Source organism: Salvelinus alpinus, chromosome 2 (assembly GCF_045679555.1).
Source record: "Salvelinus alpinus chromosome 2, SLU_Salpinus.1, whole genome shotgun sequence".
NCBI lineage: Eukaryota > Metazoa > Chordata > Actinopteri > Salmoniformes > Salmonidae > Salvelinus > Salvelinus alpinus.
Genome location: NC_092087.1, coordinates 70,154,169 through 70,175,390, shown reverse-complemented (window position 1 = coordinate 70,175,390; position 21,222 = coordinate 70,154,169). Strand labels below are relative to the sequence as shown.

Genomic DNA, 21,222 nt, shown 5'->3' with positions numbered 1-21,222 from the left:
TTTTTGTCACACTGCTTTGCTTTATCTTGGCCAGGTCGCAGTTGTAAATGAGAACTTGTTCTCAACTGGCCTACCTGGTAAAAAAAAGGTGGGGGAAGAAAAAAAAAATTCAACAGCCCTTCAAACCATCCCTACATTTGACTTGATCCTTCTTGAATACTGAATGGACATCATGATGTTACAGACTGGGGTAACGTGGGATATTGAAGGTTGCTTAGTACAATGTAAAAAAAATAAAAAATAAATAAAAAAAGAGGCCTAGTCATTCAGCAGTAGCTTGACTGTAAAGCATCAATAACAATGTCCCTTGGAGGATGAAGTAATTGGTTTTAATTTTGTGTGTATTTTTCTTGCTCATCAATGGATCAGTAGGAGTACATCAGCGTCTGTTAGCACCGTGATCCTCAGCAATACAAATACAATATAAACAATGTAGAAACTAGCGCTCCCGGACACACCGACATCGGCGGAAGACTCACAGCTATTGAAAAAACTGCAGAGTGTGTGTGTGTGTGTGTAGCTATTCAAACAGCTCCATGTCGTAATTAAAGTGAGTCATGAGTGTGTGCGCACACACGTTGCTGTGTTTACCATGGGCTCCGGGCGCCAGTGACATGTGGATAAGCCCAGATGCTCACTCAGATTGCGGCGGCCGTCGCAGCCAAAACCTCAAGGACATCCAATGAGGAGCTGTCAAAAAGCCTCGTCGATGGAGAGCGGAATCCGAAGGCGGATAAACTCATTCCTGTATAGATAAACTATTCTTTGTGTAAACAAACATCGGTTTTCTGAAAAGAGAAGACAAGGGCTTTTGTAATCTTCAGACACAGTGAATAGGCTGAGGGGACATGAAAGTGTGAGTTTGACTCATGCTGTAGAATAGTGTATGGGGAAAATGTAAAGGCCTTTACAGAAACGTCTGTGCAGACGTGTTCAATTATATTTTATAACTGATGCTCTGAACTGTTGTGCGATTCATGATGGCATCGGTGTCGAAGAAAGGAATCGTGACTCTGTGGAAATATTCTGCAAAGCTTTCAACTGAGCTGAGAAGCATGCCATTTGTTTCTGAACAGGACTTGAAATGAGGACCTTGAGTTGAATGTCACACATCAGTATTAACGGCAACTTCTTGCTCACGTCAGGTAAGACTTATATCGAAGTACAGATTAAGGATAAATTTGCCCTATTCAAATTCTTAGAATCTATTGAAAAGGTGCTACACCTAGCATTTCTCCCCTGTGGAAGCTAGGTGAATCGCAACAGCACTAGGCTGCATTCAAAATAAATCTTCCCCTCCGCTGCATCCCATTTCCCTGTAACATGGCGGAGACTTGGGCTTGAGCCTTTTACTTTCGGTTTTGGTCCACCAGCTTCAAACTGCTGTAAAAATTATATTTTTTGTTATTGAGAAGATTTCACAGTTATTTAGATGGTACAATGATGCCCTACACTATTCAGTCCTTTTTTTCTCAGAAACTGAAACTGAGCGAACTGTGTAGAAATTTCGCAACCAGGAAATGACAGATGGATTTCTACATTAGGCACTAGACCCGATTTCCACTAGATAAACACAGCCAAAGTCAAAACAGCTTTCCCATTTTGACAAAAGATGCCATTCCGACAGGAGAAAACATTAGGCGAAAATCACAATCACAACTTTTTCAGGCAAGTAATACTGTGAAATACTATCATTCCACTGTTACTGGAGATATATTGTGGATATTGTCTGAAAATAACACGCAAAAATTCTTAACAATCCTACGTGTGGCGCTTTAACCAAAACAGACCAATGCTTGCATTTTAAGAGGCTGGCTTAGAAGCAGTGTACACAGACTTAGCCTAAGTGTAGTGAGGGCTGTGGTGGAATTATTGTAATCAAAAAGAGAGACTTTTCGATTTCTTCAAAACAATCCAACTTTATTATTTAATTAATGCAGTAATGGAGCTGGTCGGTAACCACCCCTGGAGGTGATCACTGGGAACTCAACCAGCTGGTTTGAGCCACAGCATTTTACAGCAAAGTCCATCCTCCTTCAGTCTACATGACAAACAACAGATGTATGGAATGGGTCACAAGGTTAAGATTTATATGAAAGATACTTATAATTCACAGCAGACAGTATCTGCTGTAAAAACAGTTGTGTAGACCCCCGAGGTCTGGCCCTGGGGTCATCTCTCCCTGGTACCTTATTTAAAGAACAAAAACATTAACTCCTGCTCTGGAATGCGGTATCAGCCAAAGACATCGTACATCTTCCAGAGGCCCATCCTCAGTAGAACACAGATGAGCGTTACAACAACCCCTTATTCTGTTGCATAAAACAACCATTTGATGCAATTACAGCATTATAACATACTCTTGCAATTTTCCTCTCATAGGGCCAGACTTAGAACAGCTCAGGACAGGCATGTTTGGCACTGCTCACAGTTCAGTATATGACTTATCACAGAAGTAGTCAGGGAGTCAGTCCACTTGGTAGTCAGTCCACTTGGTTGTAGTGGGTCAGAGGCCTACAAGCCCTTACATGTTACTCACTCACGGGTCAAGAGCTTACACACAAGTACAACTAACAACAGACACTACATGTTTTGACACACAACACGCACTGAACAGTGAACACAGATAGGAAGAGAAGATGAACACGTGAAAATTAGAACCAATAGCCCAGTAAAACATGCATATGGGAACCCAAACAACTGTTTCAGAGAAAATTGATTATGGAAATGTAATGATTCCAGTAAGCAGAAGTCCTTCAAACCCAAAACGAGACCCCATCTAGCTCTGAGAGTATCAGATGGCATGATGGTAAAACCCTCAGTGTAGCAGGGGTGGTAATTCCAGTAAACATGACAACAGCTTTCCAAACAACATGTAGTCGAATGCACAAACACTCTATATAAAGCCCCGCCACACACCAAATTAATCCACGTTTTTAGATCACACAGAAATCCCATGTATTACTAATGCCCAATACAGACACTCACGACGCATGCTTCCATACGGTGTATAGTGAAGACACCGCAGAGATGAGCTACAGGAGCAAACATTTTAAGTAAGAGCTATATTCTGGAGGCTGGAGCTGCATACAAATTGGAGGCAGTTGGAGAGAAAAGATAGATGGCCAAGATGAATAGGGGGCAAGTGGGAATCAAAAGGCAGTCCAAGTGAAATTGGTAGTGTGGGACTGGCACATTGGGAGGCTAGGAATTGGAGGCTTAAAAGATGGAACACAACCCAATTCGTAGTTGCAGCCCAGCTAAGCAGACAGATAGGCCTAGAGTAGGATACTACAGAGAATCAGGGGAAAAGCCAAGTGCATGGGTAGAGTGGGCCAGACATACATAGTTTGACATTACGAACAGTGGAGGGCGTTGAAAAGTTGCGAGACTACCAAATTGTTAGTACTATCTCTAGGCAAATGCTAACAGGCAACTCTATGCATAAAGTAGCTACATGTTCATGCCATTTCCAGGCAGACAGAGTTGAAGCGAGGGCTGAGGGTGCCGAGAGGAATGGAGAGGCTGATGGCCAGGTAGAGAGGAGAGTGGGAGGAGAGAGGGCAGCAGAGAGAGGCTTGGAAACGAGAGGCGTTGAGACTTGGAGAGTGGTGGTGAACGGTGGAGGACTTTGGCCTTTCTACAGATTCTGTGTCTCAGCTCTTCAGTCTGAATGGGATGGGAAAAGGCCAAACGGGACAATGCTAGTTTTAGCCGTCATCCTTCCAATGCATGACTCACATTAACTTGCATAAATGTACGTAAATAATTAGCCTACACTACAAAGGTGATATAAGCACATTGCCTGCGGCAAACAATAACATTGTGTTAAGGCTTGATCGTGTCCACATACTAGTTCAGATCAAATGGCCAATGGCTGTTGCGCACCGCACATCACCACCAATCTGAGTAACCAAATCTCAAACAATTTAATTGTTTGAAACTTGGATATTTTACTTCATATTATGAGGCAGGTCTTACCTTGCTTCAAATTAGCTTAGACAAAATCTGACCATAGAAACATTGAATTATTTTATAAACACTTCCTCACGTGCAATTGAAAGCAGCATTTCTCTACTGTTCTCTTGGTTTTCAAATCAGGTGCTCATTAGAACAGTGCTTTCCCGCTACTTGCATTGTGGAACATTTGTACGTATTGCTGTGTGTGCATTGCTGTGAGTATAATGTGAAGAAATAGTTTATTAACATTAAGCTTAAAGTTCTGATCTGTTCCATCAGCCTCGTGTGTTAACATTTTCAGATAAAACCGTGGTTGTACAGTGCATTCGGAAAGTATTCAGACCCCTTCCCTTTTTAAACATTTTGTTACATTACAGACCTTATTCTAAAGTAGATTAAATTATATGTTTTCAATCTACACACAATAGCCCGTAATGACAAAGTGAACAGCTTTTCATAAAGAAATACCTAATTTACACAAGTATTCAGACCCTTTGCTATGAGACTCGAAATTGAGCTAAGGTGCATCCTGTTTCCATTCATCAGCCTTGAAACGTTTCTTCAACTTGATTGGACTCCACCTGTGGTAAATTCAATTGATTGGACATGATTCGAAAAGGCACACGCCTGTCTATATAAAGGTACCACAGTTGACAGTGCTTGTCAGAGCAAAAATCAAGCCATGAGGTCGAAGAAATTTCCCGTAGAGCGCCGAGACAGGATTGTGTCGAGGCACAGATCTGGGGGAGGGTACAAAAACATCTCTGCAGCATTGAAGGTCCCCTCCATTATTCTTAAAAGGGAAGAAGTTTAGAACTGCCTGCCCGGGCCCAAACTGGGCAATCGGGGGAGAAGGGCCTTGGTCAGGGAGGTGACCAAGAACCCGATGACCATACTGACAGAGCTCCAGATTTCCTCTGTGGAGATGGGAGAACCTACCAGAAGGATAACCATCTCTGCAGCACTCCACCAATCAGGCCTTTATGGTAGTGACCAGACAGAAGCCACTCCTCAGTAAAAGGCACGACAGCCCGCTTGGAGTTTCCCAAAATGCACCTAAAGACTCTCAGACCATGAGAAACAAGATTCCTTGGTCTGATGAAACCAAGATTGAACTCTTTGGCCTGAATGCCAAGTGTCACATCTGGAGGAAATCTGGCAAAATCCCTACGATGAAGCATGGTGGAAGCATCATGCTGTGGGGATGTTTTTCAGCGGCAGGGACAGGGAGACAAGTCAGGATCGAGAGAAAGATGAACAGAGCAAAGTACATAGCGATCCTTGATGCTCCAGAGCGCTCAGGACCTCAGACTGGGACGAAGGGTCACCTTCCAACAGGACAACGAACAGAGAACACAGCCAAGACAACGTAGGAGTGGCTTCGGGACAAGTCTTTGAATGTCCTTGAGTGGCCCAGCCAGAGCCAGGACTTGAACCCGATCGAACATCTCTGGAGAGACCTTAACTTGTTTGGGCTTGGGTCCTTGTTTCAGAATTTCCGCCTGACTGACGTGCCCAAAGTAAACTGCCTGTTACTCAGGCCCAGATGCCAGGATATTCATATAATTGGTACCATTGGATAGAAAACACTTTGACATTTGTAGAAATGTTAAAATAATGTATGAGACTATAACACAAATGATATGGTAGGAGAAAATCCAACCGGAAATGATTTATTTTTGAGATGCCATGCTCTTACAAATGGAAAGCTATGGGTCCTATGCAATTTCAGCTCCCAGATTGCAATTCCTATGGCTTCCACTAGATGTCAACAGTCTTTGTTAAAAGTTTCAGGCTTGTTTCTTCCAACCGAGGAAGAGTTTGGAGTTTTGGTACTGCTACTGGGAGTCACAGTTGGAAATCAGTCTGTGGGCTGATTTTTCAACCAGCACAGGCTTCATAAAACCTCAAATAGCGATTTAAATAATCACTTACTTTTTGGAAATCTTCCTCTGATTAGCAATCCAAAGGGTCCCAGCTACAACATGCATGGTTCTGTTGTTAGATAAACTCCTTCTTTATATCCCAAAAAGTAAGTTGGCACCATCGATTTGAGTTCAACATGCAGACAAAGGAATCCAAAACGCTCTGGCTAAACTTTGTTAAAACAAGTCAAACTACGTTTTTATATAATCCTCAGGTACCCTAAAGAGAGAGTATGTATGTATAGTTGAAGTCGGAAGTGTACATACACTTAGGTTGGAGTCATTAAAACTAGTTTTTCAACCACTCCACAAATTTCTTGTTAAACAATAGTTTTGGCAAGTCGGTTAGGACATCTACTTTGTGCATGACACAAGTAATTTTTCCAGCAATTGTTTACAGACAGATTATTTCACTATCACAATTCCAGTGGGTCAGAAGTGTACATACAGTTTGGAATATTCCCGAAAATGATGTCATGGCTTTACAAGCTTCTGATTTCAAAGCCTACCTTCAAACTCAGTGCCTCTGTTTGACATGGGAATATCAAAAGAAATCAACCAAGACCTCAGGGGGAAAAATGTTGACCTCCACAAAGTCTGGTTCATCCTTGGGAGCAATTTCCAAATGCCTGAAGGTACCATGTTCATCTGTACAAACAATAGTACGCAAGAATAAACAGCATGGGACCACGCAGCCATCATACCGCTCAGGAAGGAGACGCGTTGTCTCCTACAGATGAACGTACTTTGGTGCGAAAAGTGCAAATCAATCCCAGAACAACAGCAAAGGGCATTGTGAAGATGCTGGAGGAAACAGGTACAAAAGTATCTATATCCACATAACCTGAAAGGCCGCTCAGCAAGAAAGATTCCACTGCTCCAAAACCGCCATAAAAAAGCCAGACTACGGTTTGCAACTGCACATGGGGTCAAAGAGCGTACTTTTTGGAGAAATGTCCTCTGGTCTGATGAAACACAAATAGAACTGTTTGGCCATAATGACCATCGTTATGTTTGGAGGAAAAAGGGGGGAGGCTTGCAAGCCAAAGAACACCATCCCAACCGTGAAGCACGGGGGTGGCAGCATCATGTTGTGGGGGTGCTTTGTTGCAGGAGGGACTGGTGCACTTCACAAAATAGATGACATCGTGAGGGAAATTATGTGGATATATTGAAGCAACATCAAGACATCAGTCAGGAAGTTAAAGCTTGGTCGCAAATGGGTCTTCCAAATGGACAATGTCCCCAAGCATACTTCCAAAGTTGTGGCAAAATGGCTCAGTTACACCAGCTCTGTCAGGAGGAATGGGCCAAAATTCACCCAACTTATTGTGGGAAGCTTGTGGAAGGCTACCTGAAACATTTGACCCAAGAAAAACAACTTAAAGGCAATGCTACCAAATACTAATTGAGTGTATGTAAATAAAAAGAATGTTAAAGACTACAGAAGGGTTGCAAAAAATGTATATATATTTTTTGCTATTTGAACAGTTATTACAGTGACTGCAGTCATTTGGCAGGCTAATTAGAGTCATCCAAAATTCCATGACCGTCACAGTCCTATTCAAGCCTTGCCTAACACACAAATCATAGTTTTGCAAACGCAAAGTTAGAGCCCAGACAGATCCATCCACAGTCATTTACACATAGATAGAATAACTGTAGATTTAGTTAAGTGCAGGAAGTGAAGCAGCATTCATTTCTTTCTGTCCCTAGTCCCATCCTGTCTTCCTGTGGGTCTCTCCTCCTGCTCTGTAGTCTGTATCCTCTCCATGGCTGGGCTCCAATGGGTCTTGCCAAATGACACACACAAGACAAACACGGGATCGCTCACACGCACACGGCCGGCGTATTTAATAATAGTGCTACACTGCCCATTTGTCCCTGAACATCGCTGACACAGAAACATGACTGGAGCAGCAGCTGAGAGATGAGTCATAAACTGTGGAGAGCAGCATGACACAGCTAACAATCATTACACAAACACACACATCTTCTGCCTACCACACACACGCACAAAATCAGGCAGTGGACGCACAAACTCACTCATACCTATAACCCCCCCCCTTTGCCAGTTCTGTCATATAAATCTGTAATAACCCAATCCACTTTAATTTGTTCTGTCAAACTATTCGCCCTGTTCATAACTTTTATGACATGGAGCGAGCAGTCTGAAACCCCTCCCACACAGTCAAACATACACTGCAATGGTGTCACACAACCCTCACTCACTCTGCTTACTGAGATGATGTGAGGTCTGACTAACACAATTGTCACTCACGGTCAAGTCTCACATGACACGATCTCCATCTCACGCCTGCCTACACAGGAGAATACACTGCAACTCCCTCTCAATCATTATTAACAGGTGATAAAATCAAGACATCGACCACCATATGTCTAATGTATTTGCTCAAGGCTATTGACCAGTCCAACAGTACACAGAAAAATCTATGTTCTGTCTCTTCAATGTCGGCCCTGGAGGGCCCAAACACTTCCGGTTTTCTTCCTCTCCTTCTAATCAGGGACTTATTCAGACCTGGGACACCAGGTGAGTGCAATTAACTACTAGGTAGGAACAAAAAAACAGAATTGTACAGCTGTGTGTATCTAGAAAGGTACAACACCCAAAGGACATCCAGCCAACTTGACAACTGTGGGAAGCATTGGAGTCAACATGGGCCAGAATCCAGGTGGAACGCTTGACACCTTGTAGAGTCCATGCCCCGACGAATTTAAGCTGTTCTGAGGGCAAAAAGGGGTGCAACTCAATATTAGGAAGGTGTTCCTATTGTTTTGTTAACTAAGTTTACATTTCAAAAGTGGATCAATGTACTGTACTAGATCATACAAATCGACACTTGATCTGCACTAAACGTTCGCGACCACCACCAGATCGTCTATAGATCTCTAGTCGTCTTTCCTATGATATTTATGAAGGTGATCAGCAGGCAGAGAGCTGATCGATACTGCTCTGAACTGGTTCCTCTCTCTCCCATAGGGATCCCATTGCCTTGACCGGTGCCTCAGCTCATTACCACGTTGTTTATAGAGACGATCTATGGATCGGCCACTGACCAAGGGAAGTAGACAACCATACATCTTCCTGTGTGCCAAATGGTCCACCCCCACCCCGATCCAGAGAGGCTGGTAGGAAATCTCTACATGTTATATGCTAGTTTCCCCTAGCTTGAATAGTTTGTGATGTCCTGCCTAAAGGGGTAGGCAAATCATTGAGCATTGGGAGAGGGAACGCCATCTCTGCATGTGAAGATGTGAATTCCACTTTGTTCTGAAAATATTAGCATTCCAAATTTTAACTCCTCTCTGTATTTGGCCAGACGATCATCCACACCATAAACTATGGAACGTGAGTTAGACTGTCAAGATCACGTGAGCTCAGTCACCCAACACTTCGTCCCTTTCGCGCTCTGTTCTCTCTCTCCCGCTGAGATCTCAATACAGCCCGGGTAATAAAAGAGAATCTAAAACCCAATCAGGAGCAGTGTTTTAGAACACTGATAAATAATGCAGAAGGCGTTCTACTGGACAGCAGGGATCTACAGCCAGTGCAGTGCTCGCAGAAAAAAAAACAGCTCAAAGATAGAAAGTGAGAAAGTTACGGGGGAGACCGATGGGGAGTTAGAGAAAGGGTGAGAGAGAGCGGAAGAGACTAATGCAGGCATGCAGAGAAGTCATACCAGCTCTGCTCAGCCAGCCTTCTCTGCCACAGGGCTGTTAAAAAGGTAATGGCATTCTGACAATGTTGCTGCTTTTAAAAACAGGAGCTTTCATCTCAACCAGTGGAGAGGAGAGGGGAGAATCTCCACTACGACATGTGGCACAAATCAACAATTCTAACCAACTGTCTCATGAGAAAGAGGGAGAAAAGGGGGAAGAGGAATGCATGATATGAAAGAGGGTGAAAGAGGGTGAGAAAGTACCATGGGAAAAAAGAAAGGAACATGAAAGAGACAGGAAGGGTAGGAATAAGGCAAACGGGGACAGAAAGACAGAATAGAGCAACGAGTGGCATCTCAACACAGATGAGACAGTCATGAAACTGAATGCGGTGCTAGTTCTCAGTTGAATCGACATCCACAGTATAACAGAACTGGTAACTCCTTTAAGTCAAGAGAAGACTGATGAGCAAACCACAAGTGAGCAATTGTAATCTGTGCACTGACTAATCTGTCATGTTTTACCCTTCAAAGCCAAGAGTTAAGCAACGCCTGGCAGTTGTTATGCAAGCTGTCACATTTTGACGGCAATACAACGTTGATACAACATGTAGGCTACATCATTATCGATCTCATAGGAGTCGTGCAACGCCAGCACAAATCGAGCTAGCTCCAGCAGCAACCGCCTACTATGCACATAGCTGTGGGAGTTTGGGTAGTTGCACTTCTCCCTTCTCTGCCATTAGCGGTGGTTGGTTTGTGTACAGCAGTGAAGAAGAAATAAAATATTAACGAGGGCCCATTAGGAAGCGGAGAGTGGGTTAGCTAGGTGAGGATGAGCTCTAGAGGAGAGGAGACTAGGGGAGCAATGCACCCATTGAACCCAATCAGAGGCAGAGCAGAGGCCCAACAGTGGGTTATAGTGTGGAGGCGAGATATTGAGGAGAACTTTGAAGATGATTAGACGAGATGCGATGAAAGTGTCAATCCCAGTTCACCACAGATCGTCGTCTTTGTGTGTCACGTGTGAGTGGGCCTGTGAGCATGTGTATATTTGTCTGTACGTATGCGTCACAGGAGGTTGGTGGCACCTTAATTGGGGAGGACGGGACCGTGGTAATGGCTGGAGCAGAATGGTATTGAATACATCAAAACAAATGGTTTGATGCCATTCCATTCGCGCCGTTCAAGCCATTATTATGAGCCGCCATTATTATGAGCCGCCCTCCCCTGAGCAGCCTCCACTGATATGCGTGTGTATCTCTGTGCAAAGTATTGAATAGGAAAGGAATAGCATATAGGTAGGACATGTACAGGTATAGAAACTGCCAACGGTTTTGGCCCAGGCCTCCCAGCGTCTGTGAGTGTCTATTTTGGGCCTGTGTATCAGTCAGCGTGGGCTGGCAGGGTGATGGATCATGATGAGATTAGCCCGTTGTCCCTCTGCAGCGCCGCCGTGCCAGGAGTCTGGTGTCACTTTCACTCAGACTCTTTATCAATAATGAGCAACTGGCAGCATGCTTCGCTAGCACTAGGTCAGGCTATGCTGCTCTTGGATATGCCATGATAGCCAAGGGGACCAAATAGGCCTAAAGTACACCATTACAGCCATTACGAAGTATCGTAGTTTAACATGTTGGGCTAAATTAGCAATGTAACGCTACGCTAGGCTAATGTAATACCCAAGCAAGGGTTTAACACAAAGCCATGAATGTATAGCTAAATAGATAGATACACTGGTGGGACATATGTGGCTAAATCTGTTACAGTGCACTAGCTACATCCCAAGGGAACCAGAGACAAAAATAGGCCACGTGAATAATTTACAGTACAGAGGGACAAATGTGGGATAATGTGCCATAGCTGGGCATGCTACGGACTCCAAGCCAGGAAATAGTGTATAGTCCCTAACACAGTAGTCCATCAAACCATGCTCTTGTCCAACTGTAACACTCCCTGAGAGAGCGACAGAGTAAAGACTGGGCTCTGGGCAGCAGCCAGGTCAGTATTTTGCCTTCTCTCAGTGTTCTGTGACAGTGGCCAGGAGGGTCAATGAGAGAGTGGAGGAGCAAACAGAGAGAGAGACATAATGACAGGTTAGGCTGGCACTGCCAACACTGGAGAAAGTCCCTCCAAACATGGGTAGTACAGGCACTGGGCTTGGAAGCAACTGATTAAGTACCAACGAGGTGGCCATTCTAGTTTTCAGAAGACGGGAAAGAAGACCGTTGATTCTGTGCAACAGGGTTGTACTCACATTGTGGTTCAGGTCATCTGTGTCATCGAAAGTGAAGACAATTAGTTACAATGGCTACATGTACAGTTGAAGTCAGAAGTTTACACACACCTTAGCCAAATACATTTAAACTCAGTTTTTTACAATTCCTGACATTTAATCCTATTAAAAATTCCCTGTCTTAGGTCAGTTAGGATCACCACTTTATTTTAAGAATGTGAAATGTCAGAATAATAGTAGAGAATTATTTATTTCAGCTTTTATTTCTTTAAAAAAACATGTAAATTATTTGCTCCCTTCTGTAGTCTAACATTCTTTTTATATACACTCAATTATTATTTGGTAGCATTGCCTTTAAATTGTTTAACTTGGGTCAAATGTTTCAGGTAGCCTTCCTCAAGCTTCCCACAATAAGTTGGGTGAATATTGGCCCATTCCTTCTTACAGAGCTGGTGTAACTGAGCCATTTTGCCACAACTTTGGAAGTATGCTTGGGGTCATTGTCCATTTGGAAGACCGATTTGCGACCAAGCTTGAACTTCCTGACTGATGTCTTGAGATGTTGCTTCAATATTTCCACATAATTTTCCTTCCTCATGGATGCCATCTATTTTGTGAAGTGCACCAGTCCAACCTGCAGCAAAGCACCCCCACAACATGATGCTGCCACCCCATTGCTTCACGGTTGGGATGGTGTTCTTCAGCTTGCAAGCATCCCCCTTTTTCCTCCAAACATAACAATGGTCATTATGGCCAAACAGTTCTATTTGTATTTCATCAGACCAGAGGACATTTCTCCAAAAAGTACAATCTTTGTCCTCATGTGCAGTTGCAAACCGTAGTCCGGCTTTTTTATGGCGGTTTTGGAGCAGTGGCTTCTTCCTTGCTGAGGGGCCTTTCAGGTTATGTCGATATAGGACTTGTTTTACTGTGGATATAGATACTTTTGTACCGGTTTCCTCCAGCATCTTCACAAGGTCCTTTGCTGTTGTTCTGGGATTGATTTGCCCTTTTCGCACCAAAGTACATTCATCTGTAGGAGACAGAACGCGTCTCCTTCCTGAGCGGTATGACGGCTGCGTGGTCCCATGGTGTTTATACTTGCGTACTATTGTTTGTACAGATGAACATGGTACCCTCAGGCGTTTAGAAAATGCGCCCAAGGATGAACCAGATTTGTGGAAGTCTTGGCTGATTTCTTTTGATTTTTCCCATGATGTCAAGCAAAGAGCCACTGAGTTTGAAGGTAGGCCTTGAAATACATCCACAGGTGCACCTCCAATTAACTCAAACTATGTCAATTAGCCTATCAGAAGTTTCTAAAGCCATGACATCATTCTCTGGAATTTCCCAAGGTGTTTAAAAAGGCACAATCAACTTAGTGTATTGTAAACTTCTGACCCACTGGAATTGTGATACAGTGAATTATAAGTGAAATAATCTGTAAACAATTGCTGGGAAAATTACTTTTGTCATGCACAAATTAGATGTCCTAACCGACTCGCCAAAACTATAGTTTGTTAACAAGAAATTTGTGGCGTGGTTGAAAAACGAGTTTTAATGACTCCAACCTAAGTGTGTGTAAACTTCCGACTTCAACTGTAAATGATACATCTAAATATACAAGATACAGTATGTAAAGCACAAAGTTATTTTAGGTCCAATTTCATTTTCAAGAACAAACAGTGGTTTTCACATGAACCCAGAGTCAGAGTGTGACAGGTAAGAGGGTAAGTTCAGCTCAGTGCTGGTATTATTCGTTACAGCATACAGAGAGGTCTGTGGCTCAGAAGTGGTCTCTGGTCTGTGGCCTAGCAGTAGGCATAAGTCCTGAAGCTGAAAGAGACTGAATGTTTTCACACTCCCCCGCTCCTTCTCTCCTCCTCTCTCCCACCATTTGGTTCTGACCTCTGGCTCACTCAGCCCACACTCAGCTGGTCTGTTTCACTATCTCCTTCTCCTTTCTACTTACTGTCCTTCCCACGCTCAAATCTCCTTTCCATTCCATACTTCTCACATACTCATAGTCTCTGTGCTCCCCCCCTGTGTCAGTGGGTGTTTAGGAGATGAGGGTAGCCCCAGCCAGGTGAGTGTAGCCCCAGCTATCTGCTCCAGCTCTGAGCTCTTAGCCACAGACAGGTTACAGACATGAGGAGAGGCCCTTGCTCACCGCTGGGAAAGGATAGCGGCAGCCGCCAGTACATACGCTCGCTCTCACATACAAACTTTGAACTCACATGCACACTGTACACAGAGTGCCAGTACACTCCATACACACAATATCGTGACCATACTAAGTTTGCTGTAAGTGTCTGTAACATATCAACACTAAAGGCACTAAGTTATGGGCTTACACAGCCAACGCAACTTCACGTTAATGACACCACAAACACACAACTCCACTTCAAAGAGAACAGATCCCACTTCTCAGAGAACCCATACCGACACTGAGAACAGGGACGCACACGTGGGGGGGTGGGGGGGGGGGGGTGTCATGGGGGGTGGGGCGGTGTGTGTAGTGGGGGGTGGGACGGTGTGGGTGTGGGTGAGAGAGAGAGTTGGTATGTGTTAGTGTGTTTAAGCGAGATTGCTTATGTGCACGCGTGGGACACATAGCTCCAAGACATATAGGAGCCTGTCTAGAGACTAGTGAGACAGTGATCCACAACACAGTACGTACAGGTACAGACTGGTGTGTGTGGGTGATGGGTCACTGAGGTGGGAGAGGAGGGAGAACATGGGGGCCATGTGAACTCACTCACCCGGGGCTGCCAGTTCTCATACTGCTTCTGCAGGTTGGCTCCGATGGTCTCCAGGGCTTTCTGTGGACTCATGGACAGAGGGTCTGGAGGAGAGGAAACACAGACACCTCATTATCATAGACAGACAACACTAGACTTGGGTACAACCAGCACAGCAAAACATAGGGTGAAATGTTCTGTCCACAAAACATTAGTGAAATGCAGAAAAATGACCACATTACTCATAATTCTTGACCTGATATTTATCTAGAAGCATTGCTTTTACACTGTTCATGAAATGGGAAGGCAAAAGTCATGTAGATCCAAAGTAACACAGAGATCAGATAGATCCCAATAGTGCCATCACAATGAAGCAGAAATTCAGCTGAGACAGTTAACCCAATAGAGAACCAGTATCACAATCCCTCGCCATTTGTTTAGTAGGGCTATTTCTCGTATCAAATTAAACTACATAAGACGGAGAAATCGCCCCAGCGCTTCGGATTGAAATATTGACAAGAAGGAATCAATTGTATAAAGTATAGGGCATATTATAGATTCTGAGATATCAAATTATGCCCACAACGCAGACAATAACATTATTGATTTTGAAATTACCGGATGTATTGACAATATGCATATTCAGGGACAGACAATTGTTTTGGAGAAAAGTATATTTATTGATAGATGATACATTTCCAGTAGCCAGCAAGTTAAGGAAATAATAAATGTATATTGTGCAGTATAATGCAACTGCAGTGAGCAAACGTAAGATGACCCTAAAGTGGGATGACTCATTCATTTCTCTTCAGATGGGATCTGTAAAATGAAGGAGGAAGAGGGTGGGGTGAGGAGGAAGAGGGTGGGGTGTGGAGGAAGAGGGTGGGGTGAGGAGGAAGAGGGTGGGGTGAGGAGTGTCAGAGAAGAAGAATGATAGCTAATGATTGTGCATTTAGAGTTATTCTACACAGATATCTTAAAAAAAAACATGATCTGATGATTGACAGTTTCATTGTAGACTTACTGAGGACAATGCAAACAGGAGCAGCCTGTCAGAAGTCTCTGCTTTTTTGAATGTGTTAAATGGTTCCCTTCATAAAACGCTACCATTGAACGGTCTTGAGTTTTTCAACAGAGTTTCATGTGGTTTCGGTTTGTCAAACAATCTGTGGAGGCGTATTGTTGAATTATTACTGTCATTTTGTCTGTCTGGTTTCTTCTCAGTCTTATATAGTGTTATGAGATTACTTACAAAACTTGGATGTAGGTTCTGGGCAATAGGGTCATAATATTATATCACTATATTTTTCTCATTTCTAAGACAGTATGACTGTATTTAATGTTTTGGAATAACAAAAGCTCTAAATATGCTTCACGAGTAGTGCATGATCCTAGGGTGGCAACAAATACACTCTAAGTGGTTTTAAATGGAGCCCTTTCTTTTCTGATTTTGTTGCATTTTCATACATTTCCACAATGTAAAACATTCGTTTTTACTTTGTATGGTTCTGTTTTGTGAAAAGGTCACATTTCCTTTATCAGAATAATTATTATTCTCTAACCAGGTTTCCATCCAACCTTTTTATGCGAGTTAAGTACATGTCGGATAAAAAAAAAATCACGACAGGCCTGATGGAAACAGCAAATGTCGGTAAACTTTCCAAATGTCGACAAAACATAAATAGACACGGTGGGATCTTATTGTCTGTAAAAATGAATAATGCGAGAAATGGTGGTGGAAACGCTTTTATGTGCAAATATTGATATAATAACCATCATAAAGTAAATTTGGAGTCACGCGATGACATGTGTGGTCCTTCCACTAGGCTGCAGATGAAATGAGTATTGATGAACTTCACAGGGTGGTGAAAACGCAAGGTGCTGAGGTTGATGCTCCTTACCAATAAATATCGAGCGTCTTATTCTGGTGACATGATCATCAATGCTGCAGGTAGATAAATAAAAACAAATCTTGCTCTTTTGTCCATAATAACCTTGTAATGTAGGCTTAGACACTAGGCTATACCGGTGCCGAAAAACTCCCCCCTGCCAGAACCCCCCCCCTTTCGCGTGAACACGCACGCACCCAATTCTTTATTGCTGCGACTTCCTTGATAGTTGAGATACCTGATCACGTTAGGCTGTGTTTCAATAGATTTTTTATATCGGTTTCATTGCGAGGGAGGCACTTGTAATGTCTGCAGACTTCGGTTGGCTATTTGTTTCAAGTGTATTAGTCTATAAATAAATATCTTTGCCAAATCTCGTCATCTCTCCCATATCGTATTCGACTAGCAGTTGTTCTGAAATGTTTAATGCTTGCCTACATTTTACTTCCTCTGTTTAATATAACACACATACATTAATTATTAATTTTGGTTGCCTATCCTCACATGAAATTTGTTCTATAGAAAGTATTTGACTCTGATGTGGGCCACAGAACATATATGACTTTAGCCACAAAATTAAGGAAATTAGAAAAGGGGGGGGGGGGGGGGGGGGTTCGGCAAGGTTATTTTCTTGCCTGCTACCGCAAGAACTGGTCCAAACCCCAACCGCAGTCCCACAATGCTATTTTAAGCATATGTGACACAGATCACTTGCCAGCCATGGTCCCAGCAAGGCAATATCAAATGCACAAAAATTACATGTGAAATAGGTGAAATTTCCAGAGATTTCCATTCTCACATGGCCCTTATATTGTATTACTGGGCTGTATCAGGCAATATGCTAGATGTTGTTTGAAGAGAGCAGAGTTGGAGAGACTTGCACTTTCTCTTGAGCTATTTTTACAGCCTACCTTTTAGGAGTGGGAAGATTTTATTATCCGCCGCCATTGTTGCAACCCCTATTACTAGTCTGTTCAACCTCTCATATCGTCCGAGATTCCGAAAGATTGGAAAGCTGCCGCGGTCATCCCCCTCTTCAAAAGGGGGAGACACTCTAGACCCAAACTGTTACAGACCTATATCATCCTGCCCTGCCATTCTAAAGACTTCAAAAGCCAAGTTAACAAACAGATCACTGACCATTTCGAATCCCACCATATCTTCTCCGCAGTGCAATCCGCTTACCGAGCTGGTCACGGGTGCACCTCAGCCACGCTCAAGATACTAAACGATATCATAACAGCCATCGATAAAAGACAGTACTGTGCAGCTGTCTTCATCGACCTGGCCAAGGCATTCGACTCTGTCAATCACCACATTCTTATCGGCAGACTCAACAGCCTTGGTTTCTCAAATGACTGCCTCGCCAACCACTTCTCAGATAGTGTGTAAAATCGGAGGGCCTGTTGTCCGGACCTCTGGCAGTCTATGGGGGTACCACAGGGTTCAATTCTCAGGCCGACTCTTTTCTCTGTAAATATCAATGATGTCGCTCTTGCTGCGGGTGATTCCTTGATTCAACTCTCCGCAGATGACACCATTCTGTATACAGCTGGCCCTTCTTTGGACACTTAACAAACCTCCAGATGCGCTTCAATGCCATCCAACTGCTCTTAAACACTAGTAAAACTAAATGCATGCTCTTCAACCGATCACTGCCCGCACCCGCCTGCCTAGCATCACTACTCTGGACGGTTCTGACTTAGAATATGTGAACTACAAATACCTAGGTGTCTGGCTAGACTGTAAACTCTCCTTCCAGACTCATATTAAGCATCTCCAATCCAAAATTAAATCTAGAAGAATTGGCTTCCTATTTCGCAACAAAGCCTCCTTCACTCACGCTGCCAAACAATAACCTCGTAAAACTGACAATCCTACCGATCCCCGACTTCGGCGATGTCATTTACAAAATAGCCTCCAACACTCATCAAACTGGATGCAGTCTATCACAGTGCCATCCGTTATGTCACCAAAGCCCCATATACCACCCACCACTGCGACCTGTATGCGCTCGTCGGCTGGACCTCGCTACATATTCGTCGCCAGACCCACTGCTACAGGTCATCTATAAGTCTTTGCTAGGTAAAGCTCCGCCTTCTCAGCTCACTGGTCACCGTAGCACACGCTCCAGCAGGTATATCTCACTGGTCATCCCCAAAGCCAACACCACCTTTCCTTCCAGTTCTCTGCTGCCAATTACTGGAAAGAATCCCAAAAATCACTGAAGCCCTATATCTCCCTCACTAACTTTAAGCATCAGCTATTTGAGCAGCTTACCGATCCCTGCAGCTGTACACAGCCCATCTGTAAATAGCCCACCCAACTACCTACCTCATCCCCATATTGTTTTTATTAACTTTTTGCACACCAGTATTTCTATTTGCACACTCATCTGCACATCTATCACTTCAGTGTTAATTTGCTAAATTGTAATTACCTCGCTACTATGGTCTATTTATTGCCCTACCTCCTTACTTCATTTGCACACACGGTATATAGATTTGTCTATTGTGTATGACTGTACTTTTGTTTATCCTGTGTGTAACTTGTTTTTTTGTCGCACTGCTTTGCTTTATCCTGGTCAAGTCGCAGTTGTAAATGAGAACTTGTTCTCAACTGGCCTACCTGGTTAAACAAAGGTGGGGGGGGGGGGCAAATCGACACTTTAAAAAATTTGAAATATGGATGATCAATATTCCAGACAATGTAGTAAACTATAGCCTAATCATAGGCCTATTTAGGAAGTACATTTCCTTGGAAAGATAACTGCCCCGTGCTTGTCATCCCATGCATAGGCTATAGCCTACTATTTAAATGAGACCACACGGCACCTGATCTCACAGGTATGGCTACTGAATTGGAAGCAGCAAGAATGATGACCGCGACACTTGCTAGGTTTTGCGTAGCCCTATAGGATGTAGCCTACCTTTAGGAGAACGATTTGCAGGCAGAGACAAATACTTATTGAAAATGAAAAAGGCGCAAGCATAGTATGATGATTTAATGTGTTGATTGCACTTCGACTCACGTTGGTTGACAGCCCTCCACTTCTTTCCATTATCAATATGTATTTAGGTACTGCATTAAACTACAGTCTAATCATATTTAAGTTAATTTCATATTCAATTTAACCGCCACGTGATTCTCAGCGCATGTAGCCAGCCTACTCTATCAATGAGACCACAAATACTATGCACCGTTGAACTCTCACGCCCAACTAGGAGAGGTAGGCTACTGAAGTTGAAGCAGAAAATTCTGAGTGTGTGAATAATGCGAAAAAGATGTGCTGTTAATACAATAAGTAGACTAACGCATACAAAGCAGAAAGAGTCCCGTTTCCAAATAATCTGTGGGACAACAAAATATATTTGCATCCCAAAGTCGTCAGTCTGACCACCCACAGCATGAAAAATGCCAACTGCGCTGCAATGATCTCTGTCGGGACCCGCAGGAATGCAGCCCTCTAGTGCAGTCAGTACACAACACTATGCTCGACATGTCTTAGCAGGATCAGATGGCGACATGGGCCCCAAAATGGTCAGACAGCCAGGGAAGACCAGTCTATGGAACTATGGAATTTTGCAGTATATTAACAATATCAGTGAATGATACAAAGTTCCATCTTGAATTGATGGGTAGAACTACAGCAGCTACGTGACAGAAGTTTAACATTAAAGCTACAGTCCGGGATCAGGGAATAATGGTCATTTCAATTATTGAACCATACATTCTATTCTTAGATAATATCATGTAGAAACGTACACCAAGGTAATTCTTTGTCATCCCTCATTTTTAGGACGATCAGATGGTGACAGGGATCTCAGCATGCAGCGAGGGAAGACCAGTCTGACACAGGAGAGAAACATTTCTGCAGATACAACCCTTTATTCTCTCTATGCAGCAAACACTGGACAAGCCAGATGCTATTTTAAGGCAGTCTGACGAACATCCAAAGTTGATTTCCAAACTGTATCAAGGGTTGGAGGCATTTTCCGATGACACAACACATGTAAAACAAAAATGTTGGTAGAAGACCTGGTAGAAGCTATTGATGATATGAACATGACTGGGCATTCCTCATCATCTCAGACATAAATTACTGCAGTTTAAGAACATACTATATGCCACTGAAACTGAATTACATGCACTCAGAAATGTAATTCCACTGCTGGAGGTGTAAAACACAAAAGGGGACATTTGCATGTTACAGTGCATTCGGAAAGTCTTCAGACCCCTTGAATTCTTCCACATTTTGTTACGTTACAGCCTTATTCTAAAATGGATGATGTTTTTTTTCTCTCCCCCTAACCAATACACAAAACCTACACAATACCCCATAATGACAAAGCAAAAAACAGGTTTGTAGACATTTCTGTAAATGTATATTTTTAGAAAATCACATTTACATATGTATTCAGACCCTTTACTCAGTACTTTGATGATTCACCTTTGGCAGTGAGTACAGACGGAAGCCACTCTTCAGTAAAAGGCACATGACAGCCTGCTTGAAGTTTTCCAAAAGGACCTAAAGGACTCTGACCATGAGAAACGAGATTCTCTGGTCTGATGAAACCAAGATTGAACTCTTTGGCCTGAATGCCAAGCATCATGTCCGGCACCATCCCTACGGTGAAGCACGGTGGTGGCAGCATCATGCTGTGGGGATGTTTTTCAGTGGCAGGGACCGGGAAACTAGTCAGGATCAAGGGAAAGATGAACGGAGCAAAGTACAGAGAAATTATTGATGAAAACCTGCTCCAGAGCGCTCAGGACCTCAGACTGGGGTGA

The 21,222-nt window shown here is 43.3% G+C and overlaps 1 protein-coding gene across 9 annotated transcripts in view; it reads right to left on the bottom strand.

Moving 5' to 3' along the window:
* Nucleotides 1-21,222, bottom strand: part of LOC139567571 (regulatory-associated protein of mTOR-like) — a 194,975-nt gene that overhangs the window by 152,473 nt on the left and 21,280 nt on the right. For all 9 annotated transcript variants that reach the window (XR_011673424.1, XR_011673425.1, XM_071388929.1 and 6 more), the window contains exon 4: nt 14,564-14,646. Coding sequence is in view for 7 of the 9 variants with exons in the window: in XM_071388929.1 (XP_071245030.1) it covers nt 14,564-14,646 (83 nt within the window). In the remaining 2 variants the exon portion in view is untranslated. The remainder of the gene's footprint in view (nt 1-14,563; nt 14,647-21,222) is intronic.